The 24,688-nt window shown below is 40.6% G+C and overlaps 1 protein-coding gene across 2 annotated transcripts in view; it reads left to right on the top strand.

Annotated features, from left to right (window-relative positions):
• clcn6 (chloride channel 6) overlaps nucleotides 1-23,874 on the top strand; it is an 83,221-nt gene extending 59,347 nt beyond the window's left edge. The window contains exons 19-23 of one of the 2 annotated variants that reach the window (XM_043675877.1): nucleotides 9,594-9,751; nucleotides 11,894-12,050; nucleotides 15,035-15,142; nucleotides 17,110-17,235; nucleotides 22,497-23,874. In XM_043675877.1, coding sequence (XP_043531812.1) covers nucleotides 9,594-9,751; nucleotides 11,894-12,050; nucleotides 15,035-15,142; nucleotides 17,110-17,235; nucleotides 22,497-22,577 — 630 coding nt within the window. In that variant the 3' untranslated portion in view covers nucleotides 22,578-23,874. The remainder of the gene's footprint in view (nucleotides 1-9,593; nucleotides 9,752-11,893; nucleotides 12,051-15,034; nucleotides 15,143-17,109; nucleotides 17,236-22,496) is intronic. The other variant, XM_043675878.1, reaches the window with a different exon arrangement.
• Nucleotides 23,875-24,688: the final 814 nt, after the last annotated feature.

Consider the following 24,688-nt stretch of genomic DNA (forward strand, 5'->3'; position numbering starts at 1 on the left):
GGGCAATCTACATACTGCGTTAGAAAAGCTTCCTGGACACACTGCACAAACACCACCCCGTCCAATCTACTTGTTCTAAAGAGCTTCCAATCAATATTTGGGAAGTTGAAATCGCCCATGGCTACTACCCTGTGGCTTCTGCACCTTTCCAAAATCTGTTTCCCAATCTGTTTCTCCACATCTCTGCTGCTATTGGGGGGTCTATAGTAAACACCCAACAAGGTGACTGCACCTTTCCTATTTCTGACTTCAGCCCATACAACCTCCAAAGGCAGATCCCCCTCGAACTGCCTTTCTGCAGCCGTTATACCATTGATAAGTCTCATAGATAAGTTAACTCCAGGAAAGGTAAGAGAGGTAGGTAGGTAGTGCGGGAGTCTTCTGTGGCTATCCCCATTTCTAACAAGTATGCTGTTTTGGAAAATGTAGTGTGTGATGGATTCTCAGGGGAATGTAACACGAACAGCCAGGTTTCTGGTATTGAGGAGACTTGCTCTAATGTAATGTGAGGGACATCAGGTTCCAAGCGATCAATTGTGTTAGGGGACTCTCTAGTTCCGAGGTACAGTCAGACATTTCTGTGGCCAGCAGCAAAAAATCAGAATGGTGTGTTGCTTCCCTGGTGCCAGGATCAAGGATGTCTGAGAAGGTGCAGAGTGTTCTCAAGGGGGAGAGGGGCCAGCAGGAGGTCATTGTACACATTGGAACCAACAACATAGGAAGGGGAAAGCTTGAGATTCTGAAGGGAGATAACAGAGAGTTAGGTAGGAATTTAAAAAGGAGGTTGTCGAGAATAGTAATATCTGGATTATTCCTGGTGCTACAAGCTAGCTGGGGCAGGAATAGGAGGATAGAGCTGATGAATGCATGGCTGAGGAACTGGTGTATGGGAGAAGGATTCACATTTTTGGATCATTGGATACTCTTTTGGGGTAGACGTGACCTGTACAAGAAGAACGGATTGCACCTAAATTGCAAAGGGACTAATATACTGGCAAAGAGATTTGCTAGAACTGCTCAGGAGGATTGAAGCTAGTAAGGTTGGGGTGGTGGGAAGCGGTTTGAGACCGAGTGAGCTGGTGAGAAAAGAGATCAATTTGAGACTTGTACAGTTGAGAACAAAGGCGGGTCAAACAGTCAGGGCTGGCAGGGACAAAGTAGCGAACAAGGTAGGACGGATAAATTAAACTGCATTTATTTCAATGCAAGTGGCTGAACAAGGAAGGCAGATAAACTCAGGGCATGATTAGGAACATGGGACTGGGATATCATAGCAATTCCAGAAACATGGCTCAGGGGTGGACAGTTTAATGTTCCAAGATACAAAGGAAGGACAGAAAGGGAGGCAAGAGAGGAAGGGGAGTGGCATTTTTGATAAGGGATAGCATTACAGTTATACTGAGGGAGGATATTCCCAGAAATTCATCCAGGGAAGTTATTTGGGTGGAACTGAGAAATAAGAAAGGGATGATCACCTCATTGGGATTATAGACCCCTAATAGTCAGAGGGAAATTGAGAAACAGATCTATGAGGAGGTCTCTGTTGTCTGTAAGAATAATAGGATGGTTATGGTTGGGGATTTTAACTTTCCAAACATAGACTGGGACTGCCATTGTGTTAAGGGTTTAGATGGAGAGGAATTTGTTAAGAGTGTACAAGAAAATGTTCTGATTCAGCATGTGGGTGTACCTACTAGAGAAGGTGCAAAACTTGACCTACTCTTGGGAAATAAGGCAGGGCAGGTGACTGAGGTGTCTTTGGGAGAGCAATTTGGGGCCAGCGACCATAATTCTATTAGTTTTAAAATAGTGATGGAAAAGGATAGACCAAATCTAAAAGTTGAAGTTCTAAATTGGAGGAAGGCCAATTTTGGCGGTATTAGGAAAAAACTTTCAAAAGCTGACTGGTGCAGATGTTTGCACGTAAAGGGACGACTGGAAAATGGGAAGCCTTCAGAAATGAGTTAACGAGAGTCCAGCGAAAGTATATTCCTGTTAGGGTGAGAGGAAAGGCTGGTAGGTATAGGGAATGCTGGATGACTAAAGAAATTGAGTGTTTGGTTAAGAAAAAGAAGGAAGCATATGTCGGGTAATGACAGGATAGATTGAGTGAATCCTTAGAAGAGTATAAAGGCAGTTGAAGTATACTTAAGAGAGAAATCAGGAGGGTAAAAAGGGGGCATGAGATAGCTTTGGCAAATACAATTAAGGAGAATCCAAAGGGTTTTTACAAATACATTAAGGAAAAAAGGGTAACTAGGAAGAGAACTAGGAAGGTAACTGGGCCCCTCAAAGCTCAGCAAGGCGGCCTTTGTGTGGAGCCACAGGAGATGGGGGAGATACTAAACGAGTATTTTGCATCAGTATTTACTGTGGAAAAGGACATGGAGGATATAGAATGTAGAGAAATAGATGGTGACATCTTGAAAAATGTCCATATTACAGAGGAGGGTGCTGGATGTCTTGAAATGCATAAAAGTGGATAAATCCCCAGGACCTGATCAATGTACACTAGACCTCTGTGGGAAGCTGGAGAAATGATTGCTGGGCCTCTTACTGAGATATTTGTATCATTAATAGTCACAGGTGAGGTGTACCTGAAGACCGGAGGTTGGCTAACGTGGTGCCACTGTTTAAGAAGGGTGGTAAGGACAAGCCAGGGAACTATAGACTAGTGAGCCCTGACATCAGTGGTGGGTAAGTTGTTGGAGAGAATCCTGAGGGACAGGATATACATGTATTTGAAAGGCAAGGACTGATATGGGATAGTCAACACGTCTTTGTAGATGGGAAGTCATGTCTCATAAACTTGATTGAGTTTTTTGAAGAAGTAACAAAGAGGATTAATGAGGGCAGAGCGTTAGGTGTGATCTATATGGACTTCAGTAAGGCGTTCGCCAAGGTTCCTCTTGGCAGAAGGTCGAAAACAGAGGGTGGTGGTGGAGGGTTGTTTTTCAGACTGGAAACCTGTGACCAGTGGAGTGCCACAAGGATCGGTGCTGGGTCCACTACCTTTCATCATTTATACAAATGATTCGGATGTGAGCAAAAGAGGTATAGTTAGTTTGCAGATGACACCAAAATTGGAGGTGTAGTGGACAGTGAAGAAGGTTACCTCGGATAACAACGGGATCTTGATCAGATGGGCCAATGGGTTGAGAAGTGGCAGATGGAGTTTAATTTAGATAACATGTTGCATTTATCTAAATTAAACTCCACCTGCCACTTCTCAACCCATTGGCATGTTGCATTTTGGGAAAGTAAATCTTAGCAGGACTTCTACACTTAATGGTAAGGTCCTAGGGAGTGTTGCTGAACAAAGAGAACTTGGAGTGCAGGTTCATAGCTCCTTAAAAGTGAAGTCGCAGGTAGATAGGATTGTGAACAAGGCGTTTGATATGCTTTCCCTTATTGGTCAGATATTGAGTACAGGAGTTGGGAGGTCATGTTATGGCTGTACAGGACAATGGTTGGGCCACTGTTGGAATATTGCGTGCAATTCTGGTCTCCTTCTATCGGAAAGATGCTGTGAAACTTGAAAGGATTCAGAAAAGATTTACAAGGATGTTGCTAGGGTTGGTGGATTTGAACTATAGGGAGAGGTTGACTAGGCTTAGGGCTGTTTTCCCTGGAGCGTCAGAGGCTGAGGGGTGGCCTTATAGAGGTTTATAAAACCAAGAAGGGCATGGATAGGGTAAATAAACAAAGTCTTGTCCCTGGGGTCGGGGAGTCCAAAACTAGAGGGCATAGGTTAGGGTGAGAGGGGAAAGATATAAAAGAGACCTAAGGGGAAAATTTCCATGCAGAGGGTGGTACGAGTATGGAATGAGTTGCCAGAGGCAGTGGTGGAAGCTGGTACAATTGCAACATTTAACAGGCATCTGGATGGGTATATGAATAGGAAAGATTTGGAGGGATATGGGCCGGGTGCTGGCAGGTGTAGGACTGAAGGGTCTGTTCCCGTGCTGTACATCTCTATGACCGCATAAGTGGTTGTGGTTTGGAAGGTGCTGTCTAAGGATCTTTGAATTTGTGAAAAGCTTTTGCTTCATTGGTTAAAAGCCAGTGCTTACTGATGAGAGGAACCAAACTGGCTTTTTCACGCACGAGATATTTTTTTCACAGGAAAGAATAGCACCTTTCTCTTCGAAGGTCTGGCTACTGACTGAACATTCATGCTCATGAGTACCTGGGAGCCAGGCACTTAGTTGTTGTAATTGAAAACTAGTCACCAATTCCACAAAGCAGTCAGCAACTTGTTAATGACTGAATCTTTCCTTGTACGGACTTTGTCTGCAACTCAACTGCAGTAAACCTCCTCACTGCTTGAACAAATAACAGTGCAGAGAACTTGCGATGCATTAAGAAAGTGCAGTAATCCTTCCACAGTCCTTTATTTTTAAAATTTTTCTTTTCCCATTTCGGTCCACAATCAAAAATACAGCAAAATAACAAGATATTGTCTTTACAACATATCAGACATTTTACAAACATTGAAATACTTTGTACTCGCTCTTGTAATGTAAAAAACAAAGCAAACATTTTAAGTACAGCTAAGATCCAGGCAGTTAATTGCCAAATTATCCATTTTTATGTTAGTAGTTTGGTATAAATATTTATTCCAAATGACTTCTCATTAGTCACAAGATACAAAGTAATTGTGGTTGGACTGCACTAATACAGAAGGGACCAACTACTGGGTCGCAGTCAGATACTGATAGCAAATGCCAAGTTACTGGACTGCCAGGATAAAACTGATGTGGTCTTTTTCACTATCCTGTGCTTCACATTCTCTGTAGTGGTGGCAACAGCCACCAGAGTGCGCCTGTGATCTAATCTGATCAAGCTTTCTAATCCTGCCCAATAATGAAATTACGTAGGAGTATTGCAGTGCACACTCAGGCAGTTCTTTGCACATCTAACCCCATTATGGTCATTTTTCCCAATAATATATTTATTATTTTGCTTTCTGTGGTATTTTAGTTAAATGATCATGACTTGAAATTGTCAACTTTGGAGTTTTATAATGGTTAACATTCAGTTTTCTAATCTCTTTATCATAGAAGCTATCAGCTTTTGTACCTTGTCTCTCTCTGCAGTGAGTGTTGATATCCCCCTCCCTTGAAAGATGCCTCTCCATGTTTGGAATTTAATTGAACCTTCAATAATGTGCTCCAGAAATGGGCACTGAATTCCATGCAATTGTTTTGTAGCTGGAATTGCCTCTCAATCAATAAGCTTTCACTTTCGTTGTATCAAATGATCAATGAGCACAAGGAGCACGATAAAATATGGCTAATTATTTGTGGATTTGTATTTATCTATTAATGGCTGCATAATGTACCCAAACTAGTGGACAAAATAAAAAGACTGCAGCTTCACAAATGAAGCTAAATATTACAAATAATAGTTTCAGTTTAATAGAATCTGTTCCCAACATGGGACATAATTAAACTGTTACATAAATATTAAAAATAAACTTGTCAATTTCAAATAATCTTTGAGAAAAAAACCCAAAAGAATTGAGGATGCTGAAAATCTGAAATGCAACAAATTGCTGGAAAGTCTCAACAGGTCTGGCAGCATCTGTGAAAAGAAATCAGTTAACGCATCGGGTCCAGTAAACACCCTCCAGAACTGATGGTAGCTAATAATCTTTGAGACTTCGACACAAACCACTTGTTTTGAACATTCTTGGGTTTATTGGGACTACCTGAGTTTCGAATATCTCAGCTCTCAAAATTTTAAGGTATCTTCAGTTCTGTGCTGCGCTATTCACAAGGCAGCTTGTTACTTACTCTGTAACCTGATCCAGATGAAACTTGGGACTTTACTTCAAGTTAAGCTCAATGCAGGAAAAGGCAAGCATTTCTATTGAATCTTCCACAGCCTTCAGGTGTCCGAAAGCACTTTGAGGCCAGCTGAATGGTTTTCAATTACAGTCGCTGTTGCAATGGAGAAAATGTGATAGTGAACCTATGCAGAACAAGATCCTGCAAACGGCAATATGATAATGATCAGGCAATTTTTTTTTGTGATTTGGTTGAGGGAAAAGTATTGGTTAGCGCACTGTGCAGAACTCTCGTATTCTACTTCAACTATCACTCATAGAACCAGACAGAGGAAGGCCCTGGTTTAGTATTTTATCTAAAAGACTACCTCCAAAAGTACAGCATTCCCTTTGTACAGAGCTAAGCGGGTCAGCCTGGGTCATGTGCTGAAGTCTGTGAAATGAACTTGACCCCCTGTCAGCCTTACTCAGATAGCCTTGTGACCCATAACTCTGGTTGCATAGTTTTTGAATAGTTTATATACTTAGAATAGAATTAGAGTTAAGGCACTAGAGCAAAACTGGTCTAAACGTTTTGTCCTAGTACCTTTTATGTCACACAATATCTGGGAACAGACAGCAGCGGAGAGAACGTTAATTAAAAACAAGTTTTAAAACCAAAATTTAGAGGTAGGTTTTAATATTTGGAAACTTTTGGGAGAGGTAAGCAGGGACCCAAGCAATAGCAGTACATTTTAAAGAGATGTACTGGAAAGGAAGTTTGTAAAAGGCCCAGTAATTAGGAACTATCTGGAGTAAGAGTAGGAATTTTAAGTAGAATTTGTTTTTGTAACCAAGCAAAAAGTACTAACAGGAAAATAAAAAACAGTCAATCATCTGACCCTACTTAGATGTTTAAATTCCCTTTTAAATCACTGTCACGGTTCAGCCACCACTTCCATGCTGGTAGACTTAAATGAGTCAACGGAATTTCACTCTTAGAATTTTATTCCTTGCGTTTAAATCTCACCACAGAGCTACCCTTTTCTATTTCCATGTTCAAGTTCAATGACATTGCCATGACTGAACTCCTCTACCATCAATATCATGTGTTACTGTTGATTTAAAAACTTATTGAACCAGTTGTTTAACTATTGCAGCCATGAGTAGGTCAGAAGCTGGGGATTGTACAATGAGTAACACACCCCTTGACTATTCTGAAGTCTGTCCATATCTACAAGATGCTGTCCACTTGTCTGAATGAGCGCAGCTCCAGATGCTCAGTTACCTTCCAGAACAAAACAGCCTGCTTCATTGACATCCATCTACCACCTTAAAGGATTTCCTGCCCCCGTGACTGACACAGTGACAGGCATGCGTACCATTTACAAAATGCATGATAAAGTTAAAACACTCTCTCTCTGCCATATACCCCTCACATTCACACCCACGTACACACCCTCTCATAGACTTATACTCCGTCACACTCTACCAAGCACGCATCCATGCAAACACACACTCAGTCACGCGCACTCACATATTCACAAGCACACGCATACTCCTGTAAGTCTGTGCGGTGAATTTATTTTTGCAGATACATTCTATTTTGCTCAAAAAGCACTCAGTTTGCAGGCTGTCAATCCATGTAACATTTTAGAAATTGCTGCTTTGGGAATAGAACCAGTCTGACTCAAGATTGGGATACAGACAGACTCTAACCGCACATCTTTAATACATTGTCTAGGCTGAGATGTCACTTTTTAAAAATAAAACCTTAAATTATCTCGAGAATGTGACTTAAAAGAAGTTCTGGAATTTACATGTTAATGAACCGAAACCTGCAACCCATTCTAAAAGATGAAAGACTTAACAGCAATCTAGGTTTGTTCAGTATGTCGTTTTAGTTGCATGACACTGTAATCTTTTGCTATAAATTCTGTGTCTTATGGTCCTGCTCCACAGCTCCCTGATGAAGGAGCAGTGCTCTGAAAGCTAGTACTTTCAAATAAACCTGTTGGATAATAACCTGGTGTGTGATTTTTAACTTTGTAAACCCCAGTCCAACACCAGCACTTCTGTATCAAAGATGCACAACAGCATCATGCACATAGTCATTTGACAATACAGAACTTGAGTCTGGCAATAATGACAAGTTTTATTGAAGCTTTTTGTTTTGCACACATCTGGACAATTTGCAAGAATGTCAACTCAGGGGAAAATCTGCATGAGAGTAGAGTGCCAATTGGTTGATGAATGGTTTCAGGTAGAGATGTTGTGATAGAGAATGCAACTGTTAATGCTGATTGATATCAAACTGCCAGTCTGTATTTAAATTGGTTGACTCTGATTGGACAGGTATTGTCCTAAGAAATGACCACACACATGGCTGTCATCTGTTTTGTTGATGCAGAAATAATGCACATGAAAGCCATCCTGTGGGATAATGGCCATGCTGATAAGATTTTTTTCTCACTAAATAATCACACAAACTCATGAATGGACTTGAGTCATTCTACATCCTGAAAAATGCTCATGCTATCTCAGGTTATCCTGAAGGGTAATCTATCTTGAAAGTTTGATCAGGTGAGGCTAATTGTTTCATGCTGGAGAAGCAACATGAGTGATATTTTCCATTAAAAAGATTCTATGTTCAAGTCAAAAAGGCGTTCTATCTATCTCACAAATGAACAATGTGGTTTATGAATTTTAGTGTGATGCCAGGTGTGTAAACCATATATCCCAAAGACTGGTGGATCATATGACATAGCATATCGGTCGCATTAAGCAAAATACTTTCTGTATCCAAACAGCCCTATGCTTGCAAAACTCTCAATGCAGTCTTAAACTTTCAATGTAATTCTGACGATTACTAATCAATTAGCATAAATAAGTACATTCTCTTTGGCATTGCCTGTACCAGTCAGAGTCCACTTTCCAACCAATCCAGTCTCCTCATGCAGTATAAATGTTAGCTTTCCCCTTGAATTCTTGTGAATTGTCCTGATGATTCCAAAATGACAGGTTTGTTTTCTTACATTGCAGAATTTCATTGCCTCCTTTGACAGCACCTTTGAAACCCATGACCAATTCCACCAAGAAAAGCAAGGGAGCAAATTCAAGGCAACACTGCCATCTGCAATTCCTCTTCGTAGTAATGTTTCACTGCTTAGAAATATATCAACATTCCTTTACTGTGGTTGGCTGAAAAGCCTGGAATTTCCATTCGAACACTGTTCTAAGAATATCTACACCATAGGGACTGCAGTGGTTCAAAAAGCAGCTCACCTCCACTTTTTGGGCATTTATGAATAGGCAGTAAATACCCTTGCCTCTAATGCTAACATGCAATTAGCCAATCAAAAAGGAACACATTCAGCCCCTTGAGATTGCGCTCCTCCGATTCTGCATTGACTGATCCAGATTTTCATCGTCCATGATTTCTTTTTCAGCTTTCTGTTACCCTATTCTCTTAAATCACTCCATAAACCTTTGTCTGTTTTTCTCCATTAAGAAATTTCTTAATACCTGGCTTTGACTGCACTTTTTGTCATCTGTTCTGATATCTCCTTATGTGGTTCAGTATCAAAGTTTGTTCAATAGAGATCCTGTGAAGCACTTTGAGATTATTTACTATGTAAAGATTCTATGTAAAGACATTTTGATGATATTGGACATTCTGCCATTGCTGGTTGCATAATTAACTGCAGAGACCTACTTGTGTACACTACACCTTGAAATATAAGTTAAATTGCAGTTGAGCATGATCCTGGTTACCTTGTTGGTACACTTGGTGTTGGGCTCACATTTTATTTGTTTGCTGCAGAAATCAAGTATCCTGACTCGAGCTGGGGAGCAACGTAAGCGGAGCCAGTCAATGAAATCCTATCCCTCCAGTGAACTGAGGAACATGTGCGATGAGCTGGTGACAACTGAGGTTGCTGAAAATGGAGAGGACATGTTGCAGCAGATGTTGGAACGCAGGTGGGTGCATGCACTTGTCAGTCTTGGTGTTACCTAGTTAGTGTATGGCTTTAGTGAATGCTTTCACTATTTGAGCTGCACGTGATTTTATCATGCAGGTCAATAGCCTGCGATTGATGTGCTGTGATATCTGCTATTGTATTTTGGTGAGTTGCAGCTGCTCAGACTGCAGCTCATCCAGCATACTGAGGGAGAGGAAAGCTCATCTCAGGGAGCAGTGGGTACAGTAGTATTCTGGTTTCGTACTAATTGATTATCCAGAGGCCAGGATTGATGATTAGGGACATGCGTTTGCATGCCATAACAGTATCTTGGGGATATAAATACAATGAATTAAATCTGAAGTAAATAATTAATACGATAATAGTAATCATGGATTTTTTTTGTTAAAACCCATCTGGTTCATCAATGTCCTTTCAAAAAGGAAGTGTGCCATTTATTCTTGGTATGAGCTGCTTGTAAATTCAGATCCATGAAAAGGTCTAAGCAAGAAAAATCCAAATTGTATTCAAGAGCAACAAATGCAGACATTGCTTGTAACCCATTCACCTTGTGAATGAATAGAAACGATTGATGATACTTGGAAAATGAACTTTCCTATTTTTTTTTGCCCAAATATCACTAAGAGATTGTATATCAGGACTTGAACAGATGTGATCTCTCCCTTCCCTTTCTTCATTTCAGGGAATTGTAGAGGAGAAAAATGTAACTTTAACCCAAACTATTGATAATGTTTGGGGTTCTCTAACTGTCTGACACTTGCACTTATTATAGTAACTGGTAAAACCTAAACAGCTTCAAGTTCACATTGTATAGTTGCCATCTTTGAAGGTGCAAGAAATGGTGCAGATCTGGAGTTGGTGAAGTGTTTATTATAATAGAAATTGCTGGAAATGTCCAGCAGGTCTGGCAACATCTGTGGAGAGAAATCAGAGTTAACATTTTGGGTCAAGTGGCCCTTCCTCAGAACTGATGGTAGGTTGGAAACTGTCAGTTTATATGCAGAAGATAGGGTGTGGGGAGGGGGTAAGGAGTAAACAATGTTTGGGATAGACCCCAAAGAGAGAGAAGAGCAGTTAAATGGACAAAGATGTGGATAACAATCTGGCAAGGAGAGTGAATAGCTGGGGACTATTACTGGATAACAATGAGTGGCTATCCGCTCACAAGGCCTGGTTGTGGGGGTTTGGGTAAGGACATGGGAGAGTTCAAGCCCTAAAGTTATTGAACTCTGTATTGAGTCCAGAAGGCTCCAGGCAGAAAACAAGGTGCATGGGGGCCTGCAGCCTTCTGCTCTCTATCACTATGTTGTCATATAACTTACTATTACACACCATCCATTATTAGCTACTAACAGTCCCCATTAGCAGATATTCGCTCTTCCAGCCAGATTGTTATCCTTTGTCTGTCTAACTGCTCTTCTATCTCTTTGGACTCTATCCCCACCTATTGTTTACTCCTTACCCCTTCCCCCTACCCTGTCTTCTCCATATAAACTGACGTTTTCCTAGCTACCATCAGTTTTGAGGAAGGGTCACTCAACCTGAAACATTAACTCTGATTTCTCTCACATGTTGCCAGACCTGCTGAACGTTTTCATTTCTATTTTTGTTTCTGATTTACAGCATTCACAATTCTTTTGGTTTTTGTTTATTGTAATGCTGGATAATGGTCTCTATGTAATATTTGGTGATGGCTGTTACTGGAAAATTGAGTGACAATGTAAATGAGAAGCGATTGTGACCCTTCATCCTGCATCCTTTCAAAATGACATTAGTATGAAGTTTTAACCCAATGGGCTATAACAATTTTACCGTTGCTGAAATAAGTTTCAAATATTTTTTAAATGTGTTAATTAACTTTCTGAAACTGTGGTGGATAGATGGTCATATTCTAGGTTATTGGCATTTATGTAGGATGAGAAAGTGAGGCGAGGAAATGTTTTGGTGAATTGGAACTCTAATTGGTATTTGAATTTTATTTGACTGAAAGCCTGTTATTTTAATGGGCACATTGAGATATTTGAACCACTTTCTTGTTTGCACTGATATTTGAACACAAACACTTACGTGAATTGCAGTTGTCCTGTTCACAGTTGTACAGTTGTGCCCATTCAGTCACTTATGCCTTCCTCCCCTACAGACATCCCCCCTATCCAAATCTTTATCCAGACCAGTCTCCCAGTGAAGAATGGACAATGGAAGAGCGCTTTCGACCTTTGACGTTCCATGGTCTTATTCTGAGATCACAGCTGGTTACACTGCTTGTGCGTGGGGTTTGCTACTCAGAGACACATTCAGTAAGTTCCTTAAAATATACTTATGTTTTTTTATTTTTCTTAAAGTCATTAGTTTTTTTGTGTGGATAAAGGAGGTACATGTTTTGATGGGTAATAATATGACTCCCAGTGCCAGCAGTTATAACATGCTCAGGACAAGTATAGCATAGACTCGAAGACTCAATTGCTCATTCACTTGATCTGACAATATCAGTGGGAAGAGAAAAAAAGTAATGTGTCATGTCTGTGCCCTGACTATTTCTAGTATTTTGTTTTATTTCTGATTTCCAGTATCTGCAATATCTTGTTACTGTCATACATTTGGAATTGGACTGAGGCAATCTGATTGGTTTAACTGAATAAACATCTACAGAATTCCCACTAGGGATCCCATTTAAAGAGTAAATAGTGATCTTAGAGACTGACTTGAATAATATTTACAGAAAACTACACTCATTCTTGTGATCCAGAGCAAATCCAGAGAACAGCACAGGGAGGAATTAGGATGCACTTTGTAAAATTGAGAAAAAAAAGTATCTCTGGTGCATTTACATTATTTGGGGTACAAAGTAAATTTACCAGAAGAATTGTGATAATAATGAGGGACAAGCAATGAACCTGGCATTTGAGGACCCTGCTATTAGACCAATTGAGGACAGAGAACGTGTAAGGAGCATTGAGGTAGCAATCAAAATATTTGCAATTAAACAGATACGATATGGGCTGTCCATTGGAAGAATGGCAACAATAAGGTGCAGATACAGAAACCTAGTGACCAAGTTAAAGACAAGATCATGAAAAAAGACAGATTTGTAGCAAGAAAATTTTTTGGACAGTAAAAACATTAGAAGTAAAATTATGTAGCTCTTGACATTTATTGAATTGTTGAGCTTTGCTGTAATGTAATATGGCTGAATCTAAAGCTTGTTATTGAATTTAAGTGGTTTGAATGTGTTCAGAAAATGTGACGTAGCCTGAGATATCAGGAATTCCTGGGAGGTTAGGTCAACTTGATCATATGGAAAGTTTAAGAAGATCTATATGATAAGCTACTTTGGATTAATATTGTCACTGTTTGAAACCAAAGCTTAGCTCTTAGGAACCAGCACTAAATAGGAAGGATGATCTCTTCTGAGAAGAGAGACTTTTTTTAAGAGGAGAGTTAATCTAATGGATAACTTCAGTTAATGATGCATTTTTATATAACCCAAATAGCTGACAATTGGTAAATGATAATGACAAAAAAACAGCGAATGCTGGAATCCAAGATAACAAGCAGCAGGCTGGGAGAATACAGCAAAGTCAGGTAGCATCAGGCAACAGAGAAGTCGATTTTTCAGGTGTAACCCTTCAGGACTGGGGTTGGGTATAAGGGGAGCTGCAGATAAATGGGGTGGGGGGAAGTGGGATGGCAGGGTGGTGAGGTGGGGATAGGTGAAGGCAGGAAGCGGGTATGACCTGGTTGGTCAATGGGAGGAATGAATCCAGTAGGCGGCTGGGAGGAATAGAAGGGAGGGGGAGGGGCTGGGAAGGGAGTCATGGGATGGGAAGGGAGGTTATTTGATAGACAAAAAAGTTGCTGATGCTGGCATCCAAGGTAGAGAAGCAGGAGGCTGGGAGAACACAGCAAGCCAGGCAGCATCAGGAGGTGGAGAAGTCATAACAAAGAAACTGCAGATGCTGGAATCCAAGGTAGACTGGAGAACCACACCCCATCTTCCACCTGGGAGCTTGCAGCCTGGAGGACTCAACACTGAGTTCTCCAATTCCAAATAACCACCCTTCCCAGCCCCTCCCCCTCCCTTCCATTCCTCTCAGCCACCCCCTGGATTCATTCCTCCCATTGACCAATCAGGTTGTACCCTCCACCTATCTCCACCTCACCACCCTGCCCCTCCCACCCCTTTATCTGCAGTTCCCCTTTCATCCACCCCCAGTCCTGAAGAAGGGTTACACTTGAAACGTCAGTGTCTCCTCATGATGCTGCCTGGCTTGGTAAATGATAATGGCTGACTGCTTCATGAACCATTTGTCAGAGAGCTAGGAAAAGCAGCTGATCTTGACTTGGTATTTGTGAGTGACTCAGACAACAGGAAATGGAGGTCGTAGCATCTTTGGGAAACAGCGACAACAGAATAGTCAAATTCAACATTATCTGGGATTCAGAAACAAGGACCAGGAGCCAAGTATATAACTTTAAAGGGGCTAATTCCAAAAGCAAAGTAAATTTGAAAGGGAAGTTGATTCAGCAGCATATCAGTGAAAGCCAACTGTAGCGTTTTTAAAACTATAATGTTGAGCATGCAGGAGAATAATATATTTAGTCGGGGTATACGCCATGAATGATGCTGAAATAGTCGAAAGTGAAGGTAAAATACTTAGTCTTACACAATTAATATGTTCAGCCAGTGCAGAGCAGCAATTAGAAAAGATGAATGCTGAACTATGTAGCCAGCATTGAGTATGTCAGAGGAAGCCCTAATCAAACTATACAGATTGCAGTCTCTGACCAGACTGCAACTATGTCTAAATCTAGTTACTGAGGTACAAGGCAAACATTGAAGAACTGGGAAAATGCAGGCAAGAACCATGAGGCTGATCAGTGCAGTTCCAGCTCTGAGATGAGCATAAAATTTTATTCTGAACCTTGAAAGCAGGGTTCTGAGAGGAAAGTTGGTTAACAGCATGGGAAGACTAAATATGTAATAACATTTAAACTAACCAGCTACTAAGACAAGGAAATACTGTCTCAAACTAGTAACAGGCAAATTTAGGAACACATTTGGAAGTTTGATCATCGAGAACAGATTCCAAAGTAGCAAGAGGGAATGGAAAACCCCATAATACTCAGAGAAACAATTTCATGTAGCAATGGGGCAAAAATGGAATTGTGTTGAGTGGATAACCTAAGAAGTTCCTGATATTCCCACTAATCAATAATGATTATGTGCTGGTCATTTCTTTTTATCAATTGTCACTTCAGTCACGTTCTCACTGCATTCCAGAGTTCCACCCAACCACGACTATCCTATTTGGAGATGACTGAAGATTATCCACGATATCCCGATGTTCATGACCTTGACCTGACCCTCCTCAACCCACGCATGATTGTGGTAAGTCATTGTTGAAGCTGTAGGTACAAGTGGATGAGGGCCCAGCAGCTGTTGTGATCCGATTCATTTTATCAACAGGGCAGAAAGAACTTGGTCTGACTTTGCAGCATTTATGTAATATTGGGGAAGAGATGTGGGTTTGTGTGCACTTATAGGCACATACACCCCTCCCATTTCTGCTCCTGTTGCTGTTATTTTTCATGAGAATCTGTTTGTAGCCACTGGGGAGCCCTAGATTCTCAACAGTAGTCATATTCATGTAATCATGCTCGTAAGTCTACAGGATGGAAAATAGCCCTTTGACGCATCAAGTCTATCAGTCAGAAACAACCAGTTGGCTACTCTAATCCCATTTTTGAGCATTTGGCCAACTGCCTTGAATGCCTTGACATTGCAAGTGCACATCTAAATACTGCTTAAATGTTATGAGGGTTTTTTGCCTTTATTACCCTTTTGACAGTCTGTTCCAGATTCCCATCACCCTGTCAGTGAAACAAGTTTTCCCCTCATCCCCTTGCAATCTACTGCCGCTCACCTTAATCTGCCTCTGTCGTTTCTCCCTGCACTAAGGGGAAATGATCCTTCCTTTCTTCTCTAACTATGTGACTTATAATTTTATACATCTCAATCATGTCTCCCCTCAGTTTTCTCTGCATCCAGGAAAACAATCCCACTCTTTCTAATCTCTCTTCATAACTATTTTCATACTATTTCATGCCAAATAGTAATCATTGACCGTACTTTATGCATTCGTACTTTGTTAAATTCACTCTTACTGCAACTTTTCTTGGCTCTATTTGTTGAATGACTATACTATAAAACTAGTTTAGCCAATCATTGTTCTATCTATTGAAACTTCAGTTGGGTCCTGTTTTGTTTTGCTTTGTTTGTTCTTGAATGTCAGAAGTCACACGACACCAGGTTAGAGTCCAACAGGTTTATTTGAAAACGCAAGCTGTGGGAGGGCAGCCCCTTTGTCAGGTGCAGTGAGACGCAGTGAGATGCAATAACATATTCTTCAATATGTTATTGCCTCCCAAATATTTTCTACTAATTCATTCCTGAACTTCTCCAATCATGTTCCAATCCCTGCCATTGCCCATATCAAAGTTATTCTCCCTGAGCATAAAAACAGTAAACTAGTTGTCCTCATTCTTTTCAGCCTATCTGTAGCTTTCAATGTGATTGACAACACTAATCTCCACTGCGTCATCTCTGAGATCTAGTTAGGTAGAACTGCACGTAGTTGATTCCATTTGTTCATTCTTGGCAAAGAATGACCGGAATGTCTTCTCTTTGTGCTGCTGCACCATTATCTATAGGATCCCTATCATTGCCTCCCTCCTATTTCTCATGTACATGCTGTCTGTCAGTGACATCCTCAAAAACATACACTCAGTTTCTACACCTTGCTGAATATACCCAGCTTGAGCCCACCATCACTTGTAATGCAGGCAATTTGCACTTAACAAATTCCAGCAAATAGCAATGTGATAATGATCAGTGTGTTTTAAGTGATGTTGAAAGGGGAGTGAACATTGGAGGAAAATCTACCGTTCTCTTTGAGTCTCTGCGATGGGGTCTTTACGTCCAAGAGCAAAAGTGATTGAGACAATTGATGTAATATTGCATCTGAATGACAGCACCTCCAAAGCACAACACTCCCTTATTGGAAGTTTGCCTATGTTATGTGTTCAAATATTTGGAGTGAGACTTCAACTTCTGACCTTTTGACAGAAGCAAGAGTGTTGATGATTGAATTATTATAGACTATAATGTGTGTTTAAAAGATTAATATATGTCATTTAGAGTCTGGGAGACAAGGTTGTGATGGATGCTGCCAGCTTGTGGGGTGGGGTGGGGTAACATAAAGAGGAGGATAATAATTTTCTTTACAAGTTGCGATCTCCAGATTAATGTTCTTTATATAACCTTATGTTGAAACAGTTGTCTTGCCTCTGCTGTAGGATATTACGCCTTACATGAATCCTTGTCCTTACACGGTCTCGCCAAACACGCATGTGTCTCAGGTCTTCAACCTGTTCCGCACCATGGGATTGAGACATCTGCCAGTGGTCAATGCTGTGGGAGAGGTGAGTTAGGGACGGAGTCATATTATTAGATACATGATTCATGACGGGAGGCATCATTAGGGATGGGGTTGTGTGTGTGGTTAAAATTCCTTCATAGAATGTGGGCATCACTGGCAAAGTAAATGTTAATTGTCTATTCCAAGTAGCCCTAGAGAAAGTGATGATGAGCTGCCTCATGAATTGCTGCAATCTTTGGAGTGTATCTTGGGTACCCACAATTCTGTACAAAGAGGTTTCCATGATATTGACCTAGTGATGAAGATCCACTGCAGGATAGTGTGTGGCATGGAGGAATACATGCAGGTGGTAGTGTTTTCATGTATCTGCTGCCCTTGTGCTTCTAGATGGTAGTAATACAAGGTGCTGTTGGAGTTGTTTGAGTTACTTGACTGCATCTTGCAGAGTGCATTTTATTGATCAGTATCGAAATGCTGAGTTAGGCGGCAAAAGAGAGATTTACAAGGATCAATTGTAAATCCATAGTTGAGCACAAATATTAGTTTCCACATTTCCTTTCTGGATACTTTCCCTGTTCAGAAACGCACCCCCACTGTTAAGAAACCAATTATTTCTTAATCAACCTGTTCAAACATGTTATGTCACACCACTGCCCACCAAGGCCAGTGTGGCACTAATAAAACTGAAGGAACGGAATGGAAAACAAAAAAGGAACGAACTAAATCAAAATATTGCCAGAAGAGAAGGTAATGTTCAGATGTGTTATGATGCACCTCTGGAGAAGATTGAACTTGAACACAAGTCCTGTTGCCCAGATGTAGGGATGCCACCATTGCACCGCAAGAGACCGAAAGAACCCTGCTTTTAGATATTTCAATATTTTCTAATGAACCTTTGAACATATTAATGTTCAAAAATGTAATCACAAATGTCTGGATCAGGTGGGACTGAACCCAAGCCTCATGGTCCAGAGGTAGGACACTACCACCACATCCCCAGAGACCAGCTTTTAAAAATACAACATTCAATGAGTATTGCCTACTCTCAATTAACTCTGAAGTTTATCCTTAAAATTACCTGCGTATCTCACTGACATAACATATTACTGTCGCTGTACTTTGGTGAAGGGAATGAGTATTGAAGGTGGTGGGTGGAGTGCCAATCATGTGGCTGCTTTGGCCTGGATGGTGTCAAGCTTGTTGAGTATTGTTGGAGTTATAGACAATAGACAATAGGTGCAGGAGTAGGACATTCAGCCCTTCGAGCTTGCACCACCATTCAATATGATCATGGCTGATCATTCCTAATCAGTATCCTGTTCCTGCCTTATCTCCATAACCCTTGATTCCACTATCTTTGAGAGTTCTATCCAACTCTTTCTTAAAAGAATCCAGAGACTGGGCCTCCATGCCCTCTGGGGCAGAGCATTCCACACAGCCACCACTCTCTGAGTTGCACACAATCAGGTACATGGAAAGTATTCCATCACACTGCTGACTTGTGAATCATAAATGATGGATAGGCACTGGGGAGATGGGATGTGAGTTATTTGTCTATTCCCAGCTGTAAGCTACCCTTGTAGAAACAATATTTATGTGGCCAGTCTTGTTCAGTTTCTGGTCATTGGTAACCTCCAGGATGTTGTTAGTGGGATTCAGCAAAGACTCTGCCTATGAATGTCAGTGGTTAGGTTTGCTTTTGTTGGAGTTGGCCATTACCTGGCATTTATGTGACACAAATGTTACTTGCCATGTATCAGCCCATGCCTGGATATTGTGCAGATCTTGTTGTATGTAGACATTGGTTTTGCTATCTGCAGTGTTTATGAATAGTGCTGAACATTGGGCAATTGTTAACAAACATACCCACTTCTGACCTTATGATGGAGGGAAAGTTAAACAGCTAAAGACAGTTGATCCAAAGACATTATCCTGAGACTGAGGTGATTGACCTGTAACAACCAGAACCATCTGCCGTTGTGCTTGGTATGAATTCAACCAGCAGAGAATTTTCCCTGATTCCTACGTTTTCCCAGGGCTCCTTGACACCATTGTGTTGCAGTAGCTTAGTTCATGAAATAATCGCAGGAACTTCTAAATAGGTCAATGAGTATTTATTGAATGACTGTTGGGAGAGTCCACCCCAGAAAAGGTTACGAGGTCGCAATCTAACTTGACAAGAATTCATCATATATTTCTACATTGTAAATCAAGTAGACAGTATATTGAATTCCAAGATGGTCTGTTTTAGACAAACTTTTTCTTTTTTCACACATTCCAAAAGTGTCAAGGAGCCAATTACCCATGATCTCACCATTCCCTATTATCCCAGGTGCCATCTGTCTCTGCTCTGAAACCTATGCTTCGTTCTCATCCTTGACTAAATCCTATTCCTTTTTCTGTCTTGGTGTGGTACAGGGTCATCCTGACATTCCATTTCCAAATAAGGTCTCAGGGTTCATGCTGGATCAGCCATTTTCCATGGAAGTCTGTCTGTCTGCTGCATCAGCATTTGAGCGTGTCTGTGCAGTTTAATTTCTTTTTTAACCTGACAACTTGCTTGAATAAAATAAATGAAAAATAAACATTAAATTATTATTTCTCATGAAGATATCTAAAACTCTACCTCATTCTAATGCTAGCTTGAAATTCATGTGGATTTACAGATGAACTTGTCATATCCAAATTGCCTCCAAACACTTGTTTAAATGCTGCCTTGTTATTAAGGCCATTCACGCTCATCTCATTTCTGGAGTTAAGATCTTTGTCCATGTTGGACTGAAGTTGGATTAGGGTCAGGAACTGAATGACTGGCAGAACACAATCTAATCTTCAGTTAGGTTATTTCCAGTGCCAGACAATAATACTTGCTGATCCTTTCTGTCAATTTGCTGATGATAGAAAGTAGACTAATGGGGCAATAATGTAGAACTGCTTATGAAGAAGGGTCACTGGATTGGCACTGTTTTCTCTCCAGAGATGTTGCCTGAACTGCTGAGTTTTCCCAGCAATTTTTGATTTTGTTTCTGATTTCCAGCATGCGTATTCTTTGCTTCTGTTCAGTTTTATTTTCTTTGAGAGGGTGATAATTGGCTAGTTTTGATTAGTTTTTTTTAATAAACAGAACATGCCTAGGCCATTTTTCACATTGGTGGCTAGATGCCAGTTTTGTAATTATTGGAACAACTTGGCTAAGGCTACAGCATATTTCAGAGCACAAGTCTTCAATATGATTGAATATTGTCAGTACCACAGCTTTTGCAGTATTCAGTGCTTTCAGCAGTTTTTAATATCATGTGAGTAAATTAGATTTAAGACTGGCATTTATGATACTGGGGACCTCAGGAAGAAATGGAGATGGATCATCCAATCAACTGTTCTGGCTGAAGACTGATGCAAATACTTCAGCCTTGTCTTTTGTACTGATCTGCTGGGCTCTCCCATTATTGAACGTGAGAACATTTGTGGAACTTGCAATTTCAAAGTGTTATTTAATTATCTAACAGCATTCATGATTGAGTGTGGCAGAACTGCAGAGTTTATCTGATCCATTGGTTGAGGGATCATTTGGCTCTGTCGATGACATACTGCTGCTACTATTCAAATAGCCACTTATATACTGTAGCTTCACTAGATTGCCATCTCATTCACCAGGTAGTCCTGATGCTGCTGGCATGCCTTCCTGAACTGTTCATTGAAACAGATATTAATGTTGGTAGATTGTGAAATAAGACAGACTATCAAGTTACAGATTGTAGTTGAATACAATTCTGACACTGCTGATGACCTGCAATGCCTCATGGACTTTCAGTCTTAAGTTGCTCGATCTGTTTGAGCTCTGTCTGTTAATACCACGTAACATGCTGTCATATATCATCGTGAAGACTGGACTTTTTCTACACATTGATTGTGCAGTCGTCATCCCTACAATAGACATGAACAGTCATCTATGACAGTTGGAGTAGGGAGGATGAGGTCAGGAAAATGTTTCCCTCTTGTTGATTCACTCATTGCTTGCTGCAGTGTCTTTTATGCCCCAGCCAGTTTGTTCAGTAGTGTGGCTTCTGACTCACTTTTGAGGATGGATATTGAAGTCCCCCACCCAAAGTATTTTCTGGTGCTTACTATGCTAGGTGCTCCTCCAAGTTGTATTTAATATGTCAGAGTGTGAATTCATCAGCTGGTGCAGGGGTGATAGGTGCTAATCAGGAAGATTCCTTGCCCGTTTTTGAGATTTCTTGGAGCCCACAGTCAATGGCCCACAGGCAAATCATTCTGAATGTACACCACTCTATTACCACATCTAGTGGGTCTGTTCTGCTGATGGGACAGACAAACCCAGAGGAACAGGCTCACTACTGGGGTGATAGTGGTCATTTAATAGTTTGATTGGGATTCGGTGGTCAGGTAAGCATCAATGACTCAGTCAGTGTTCACTATATATTCTACTTTTGATTTTGAGGTGCTCATTCCCCAAATTGGTGTTAGCCTGAAAATGTGCTCCACCGTTTTTAACACCCAAGATGTTCAGACTCAAGTGCCTCCTGTTCTGCATGCTTTGAAATACTAGTAATAAGAATAAAATAAGAACATATGGGATCCCAGCGATCGCAAGGTAACCTGTATTTCTGATGTGTCTACTCTAAATACTTGTTAACAAACCTTTTTGAGTTCAACTGAGAGTTCAACCCTTATTTAAAGCTGAGTATGTTGCACGTTTGAAACAAATGATAATCGCAACAAGTCAGACAGATGTTAAAAAGTAACCTTATGGGCTTTCTATTTATAATGTGCATCTGTTAATAATTGGTAAGCTTCCTTGGTAGATCGGGGAGAATTAGAAATAAGAAAATGCAAGCTTGCTTTTTTTGACCAGCTCTATTCCATATTTACTGTTGGCTGTCCCAGGTCAACCTGAATTTGTAGTAAGGATCTGGGATCTTTCACTGCCCTCATGTCCAGAGCCAAATATTCAATTAGTCAGTGGATCACAGCTGAAGATGTTGAAATTGCGTCTAGGAAATTCTGTTTTTCTATGGGTTATACCTGTTTATCTTCAGGGATTGAGGTGGAATTTCATCAGATTCTCTTCCTGGCACTGATTAATGATCCATCATGTCAGTAAATATGTCAATAGGCATGGCATTATGATACCAAATGAAAATTACTTCAAAGTTGTTGAAGTGATTCAGTGTCAAATTTGATTTAAAAAAAAAAGACAGAAGCAAGGGGAGCAAGGGCATATTCAGTGACACTATGGAAGTTGATCAAATCCTATCACATTTTATTTTTCTTTTGTTTTAGATTGTTGGAATCATCACAAGGCACAATTTAAGCCACGATTTTCTATCAATGAAACTGCGGCAGCATAAAATGACAATGTGACCTTCTTCCTCTCTGTGCAACATTCCAGAATCTTCTATCCTGCACTGCAATGACTTTGATTTTCAGAGCCATTTAATGAGACAGGACATTCATCGGTGCCTACACCTGCTCGTTCACCTGCCAAGCGACAGCAGCTGAAAGATCTTGGCTCTGACACCTATAATTTGCAGCAGTACTCACACCTATTTAAAATAGACAATACTGATTTTGTTAATTGTGGATATAACTGCAGTGTTTGTATGTCTGTATTCATGTGAGCTTGGAAGCCATGAAAAGGAATGATTACTTTTATGTTAGCTAAGCTTCTGCAGTTGGACCTGCAGCAGTTCGAGGATTTTGCAGCGCATAATGTTAGGTGAATACTTGTTTTGCAGTTGGTTGACTTTGCACAATACTTATTGTCCGTCAGGTCAGTATTGAAAGGACTGGTCTGGAAAAGACAAAAAACATAAAAGCACTAACAAAACAAATTCAGAGGTGCTCACTAACCAGATACATCAGAAATAGATAACAGACTTGGACTCCACTTTCAAGGAACTATGTACCTGCACCCCTAGGTCTCTCTGTCTGACAACATTCCCCAGGGCCCTACTAATAACTGTTTAAGTCCTATTTTGGTTTGCCATACCAAAATGCAACACCTGGTATTTTTCTAAATTAAATTCCATCTGCCACTCTTTGGCCTATCTGGTCATGGTCGTGTTGTACTTTGAGATAGCCTTCGTCACTGGTCACTACACTACCTATTTTGTTCTCAACTGCAAATTGAGTAACCATCCCTCTTATATTCTCATCCTGATCATTTATGTAAATGACGAAAAGCAGTGGACCCAGCACAGATTCTTGTGGCACAGATTCTTCAATCCAAAAAGCAACCTTTTACCACCCTCTTCTGTCTCCTACCTTGGAGGTGCCAGAATTTTCGTATCCTAGATCCCATGTGATCTAACTTTTTTATCAGTCTACTAACCTTGATGAATGCTTTGCAGAAGTCCATATAGAGAACATCTACTGCTCTGCCTTCATCAGTCTTTTACACCTCTTTAAAAAAAACTCAGTTAAGTTAGTGAGATGCTATTTCAAATGCACAAAACCATGTTGACTATCCCAATCAGTCCTTGCCTTACCATGTAAATCTTGTCCTCCAGAATCCCTCCAACAGCTTACCCACCATTAACATAAGGCTCACCTATCTATAGTTTTCTGGCTTTTCCTTATAGTTGTTCTTAAACAATGGCACCACATCAGCCAACCTCCAGTATTCCGGCATCTCAGTCATGGATGATGATGATGCAAATATCTCAGTAAAGGACCCAGCAATCACTTCCATAGCTTCCCATAAAGTTCCTGATCAGGTCCCAGGGATTTATCTACCTTTATGCGTTTTAAGACTTCCAGCACCACCTCTTCTGTACCTTCTCTTCTGTAATATGTAAATTCTTTTCAAGCAGGTAGACAGAGTGGTGAAGGTGGTGTTTTGGCACGCTTGCCTTCATTGGTCAGACATTAAGTATAGGAGTTGGGACATTATGTTGTAGCTGTGCACGACATTGGTGAGGCCACTATTAGAATACAGCATACCGTTCTGGTTGCCCTTTTATAGGAAAAATATTGTTGGGACGGTGCAGAAAATATTTACAAGGATATTGCTGGAGGGTTTGAGTGAAAGGGAGAATCTGAATTGGCTGGAGTTTTTTTTCCCTGTAGCATCGGAGGCTGAGGAATGATCTTATAGAGGTTTATAAAATCATGAGGTGCATGGATGGGGTGAAACTCTGAGGTCTTTTCCCCAGGGTAGTGGAGTCCAAATTTTGGGGGCATAGATTTAGGGTAATGATTCAAAAAGGATCCAAGGGGTAATTTTTTAACGGAGATGATGGTGCATGTATGTAGCAAGCTGCCAATGGAAGTGATGGAGGCGGGTTCAATTACAACATTTAAAAGGCATCTGGTATTTGACTAGGAAGGATTTGGTGGGATATGGGCCAAGTACTGGCAAATGGGACCAGGTCAGACTGGGATGTCTGGATGAGTTGGGCTGAATGGTCTGTATGACTGACTTAACACCAACTATTCTTTTGTTTTTATGCGTTTTGTTCAAACACTAAAAC

The sequence above is a fragment of the Chiloscyllium plagiosum genome, chromosome 34 (assembly GCF_004010195.1).
Source record: "Chiloscyllium plagiosum isolate BGI_BamShark_2017 chromosome 34, ASM401019v2, whole genome shotgun sequence".
NCBI lineage: Eukaryota > Metazoa > Chordata > Chondrichthyes > Orectolobiformes > Hemiscylliidae > Chiloscyllium > Chiloscyllium plagiosum.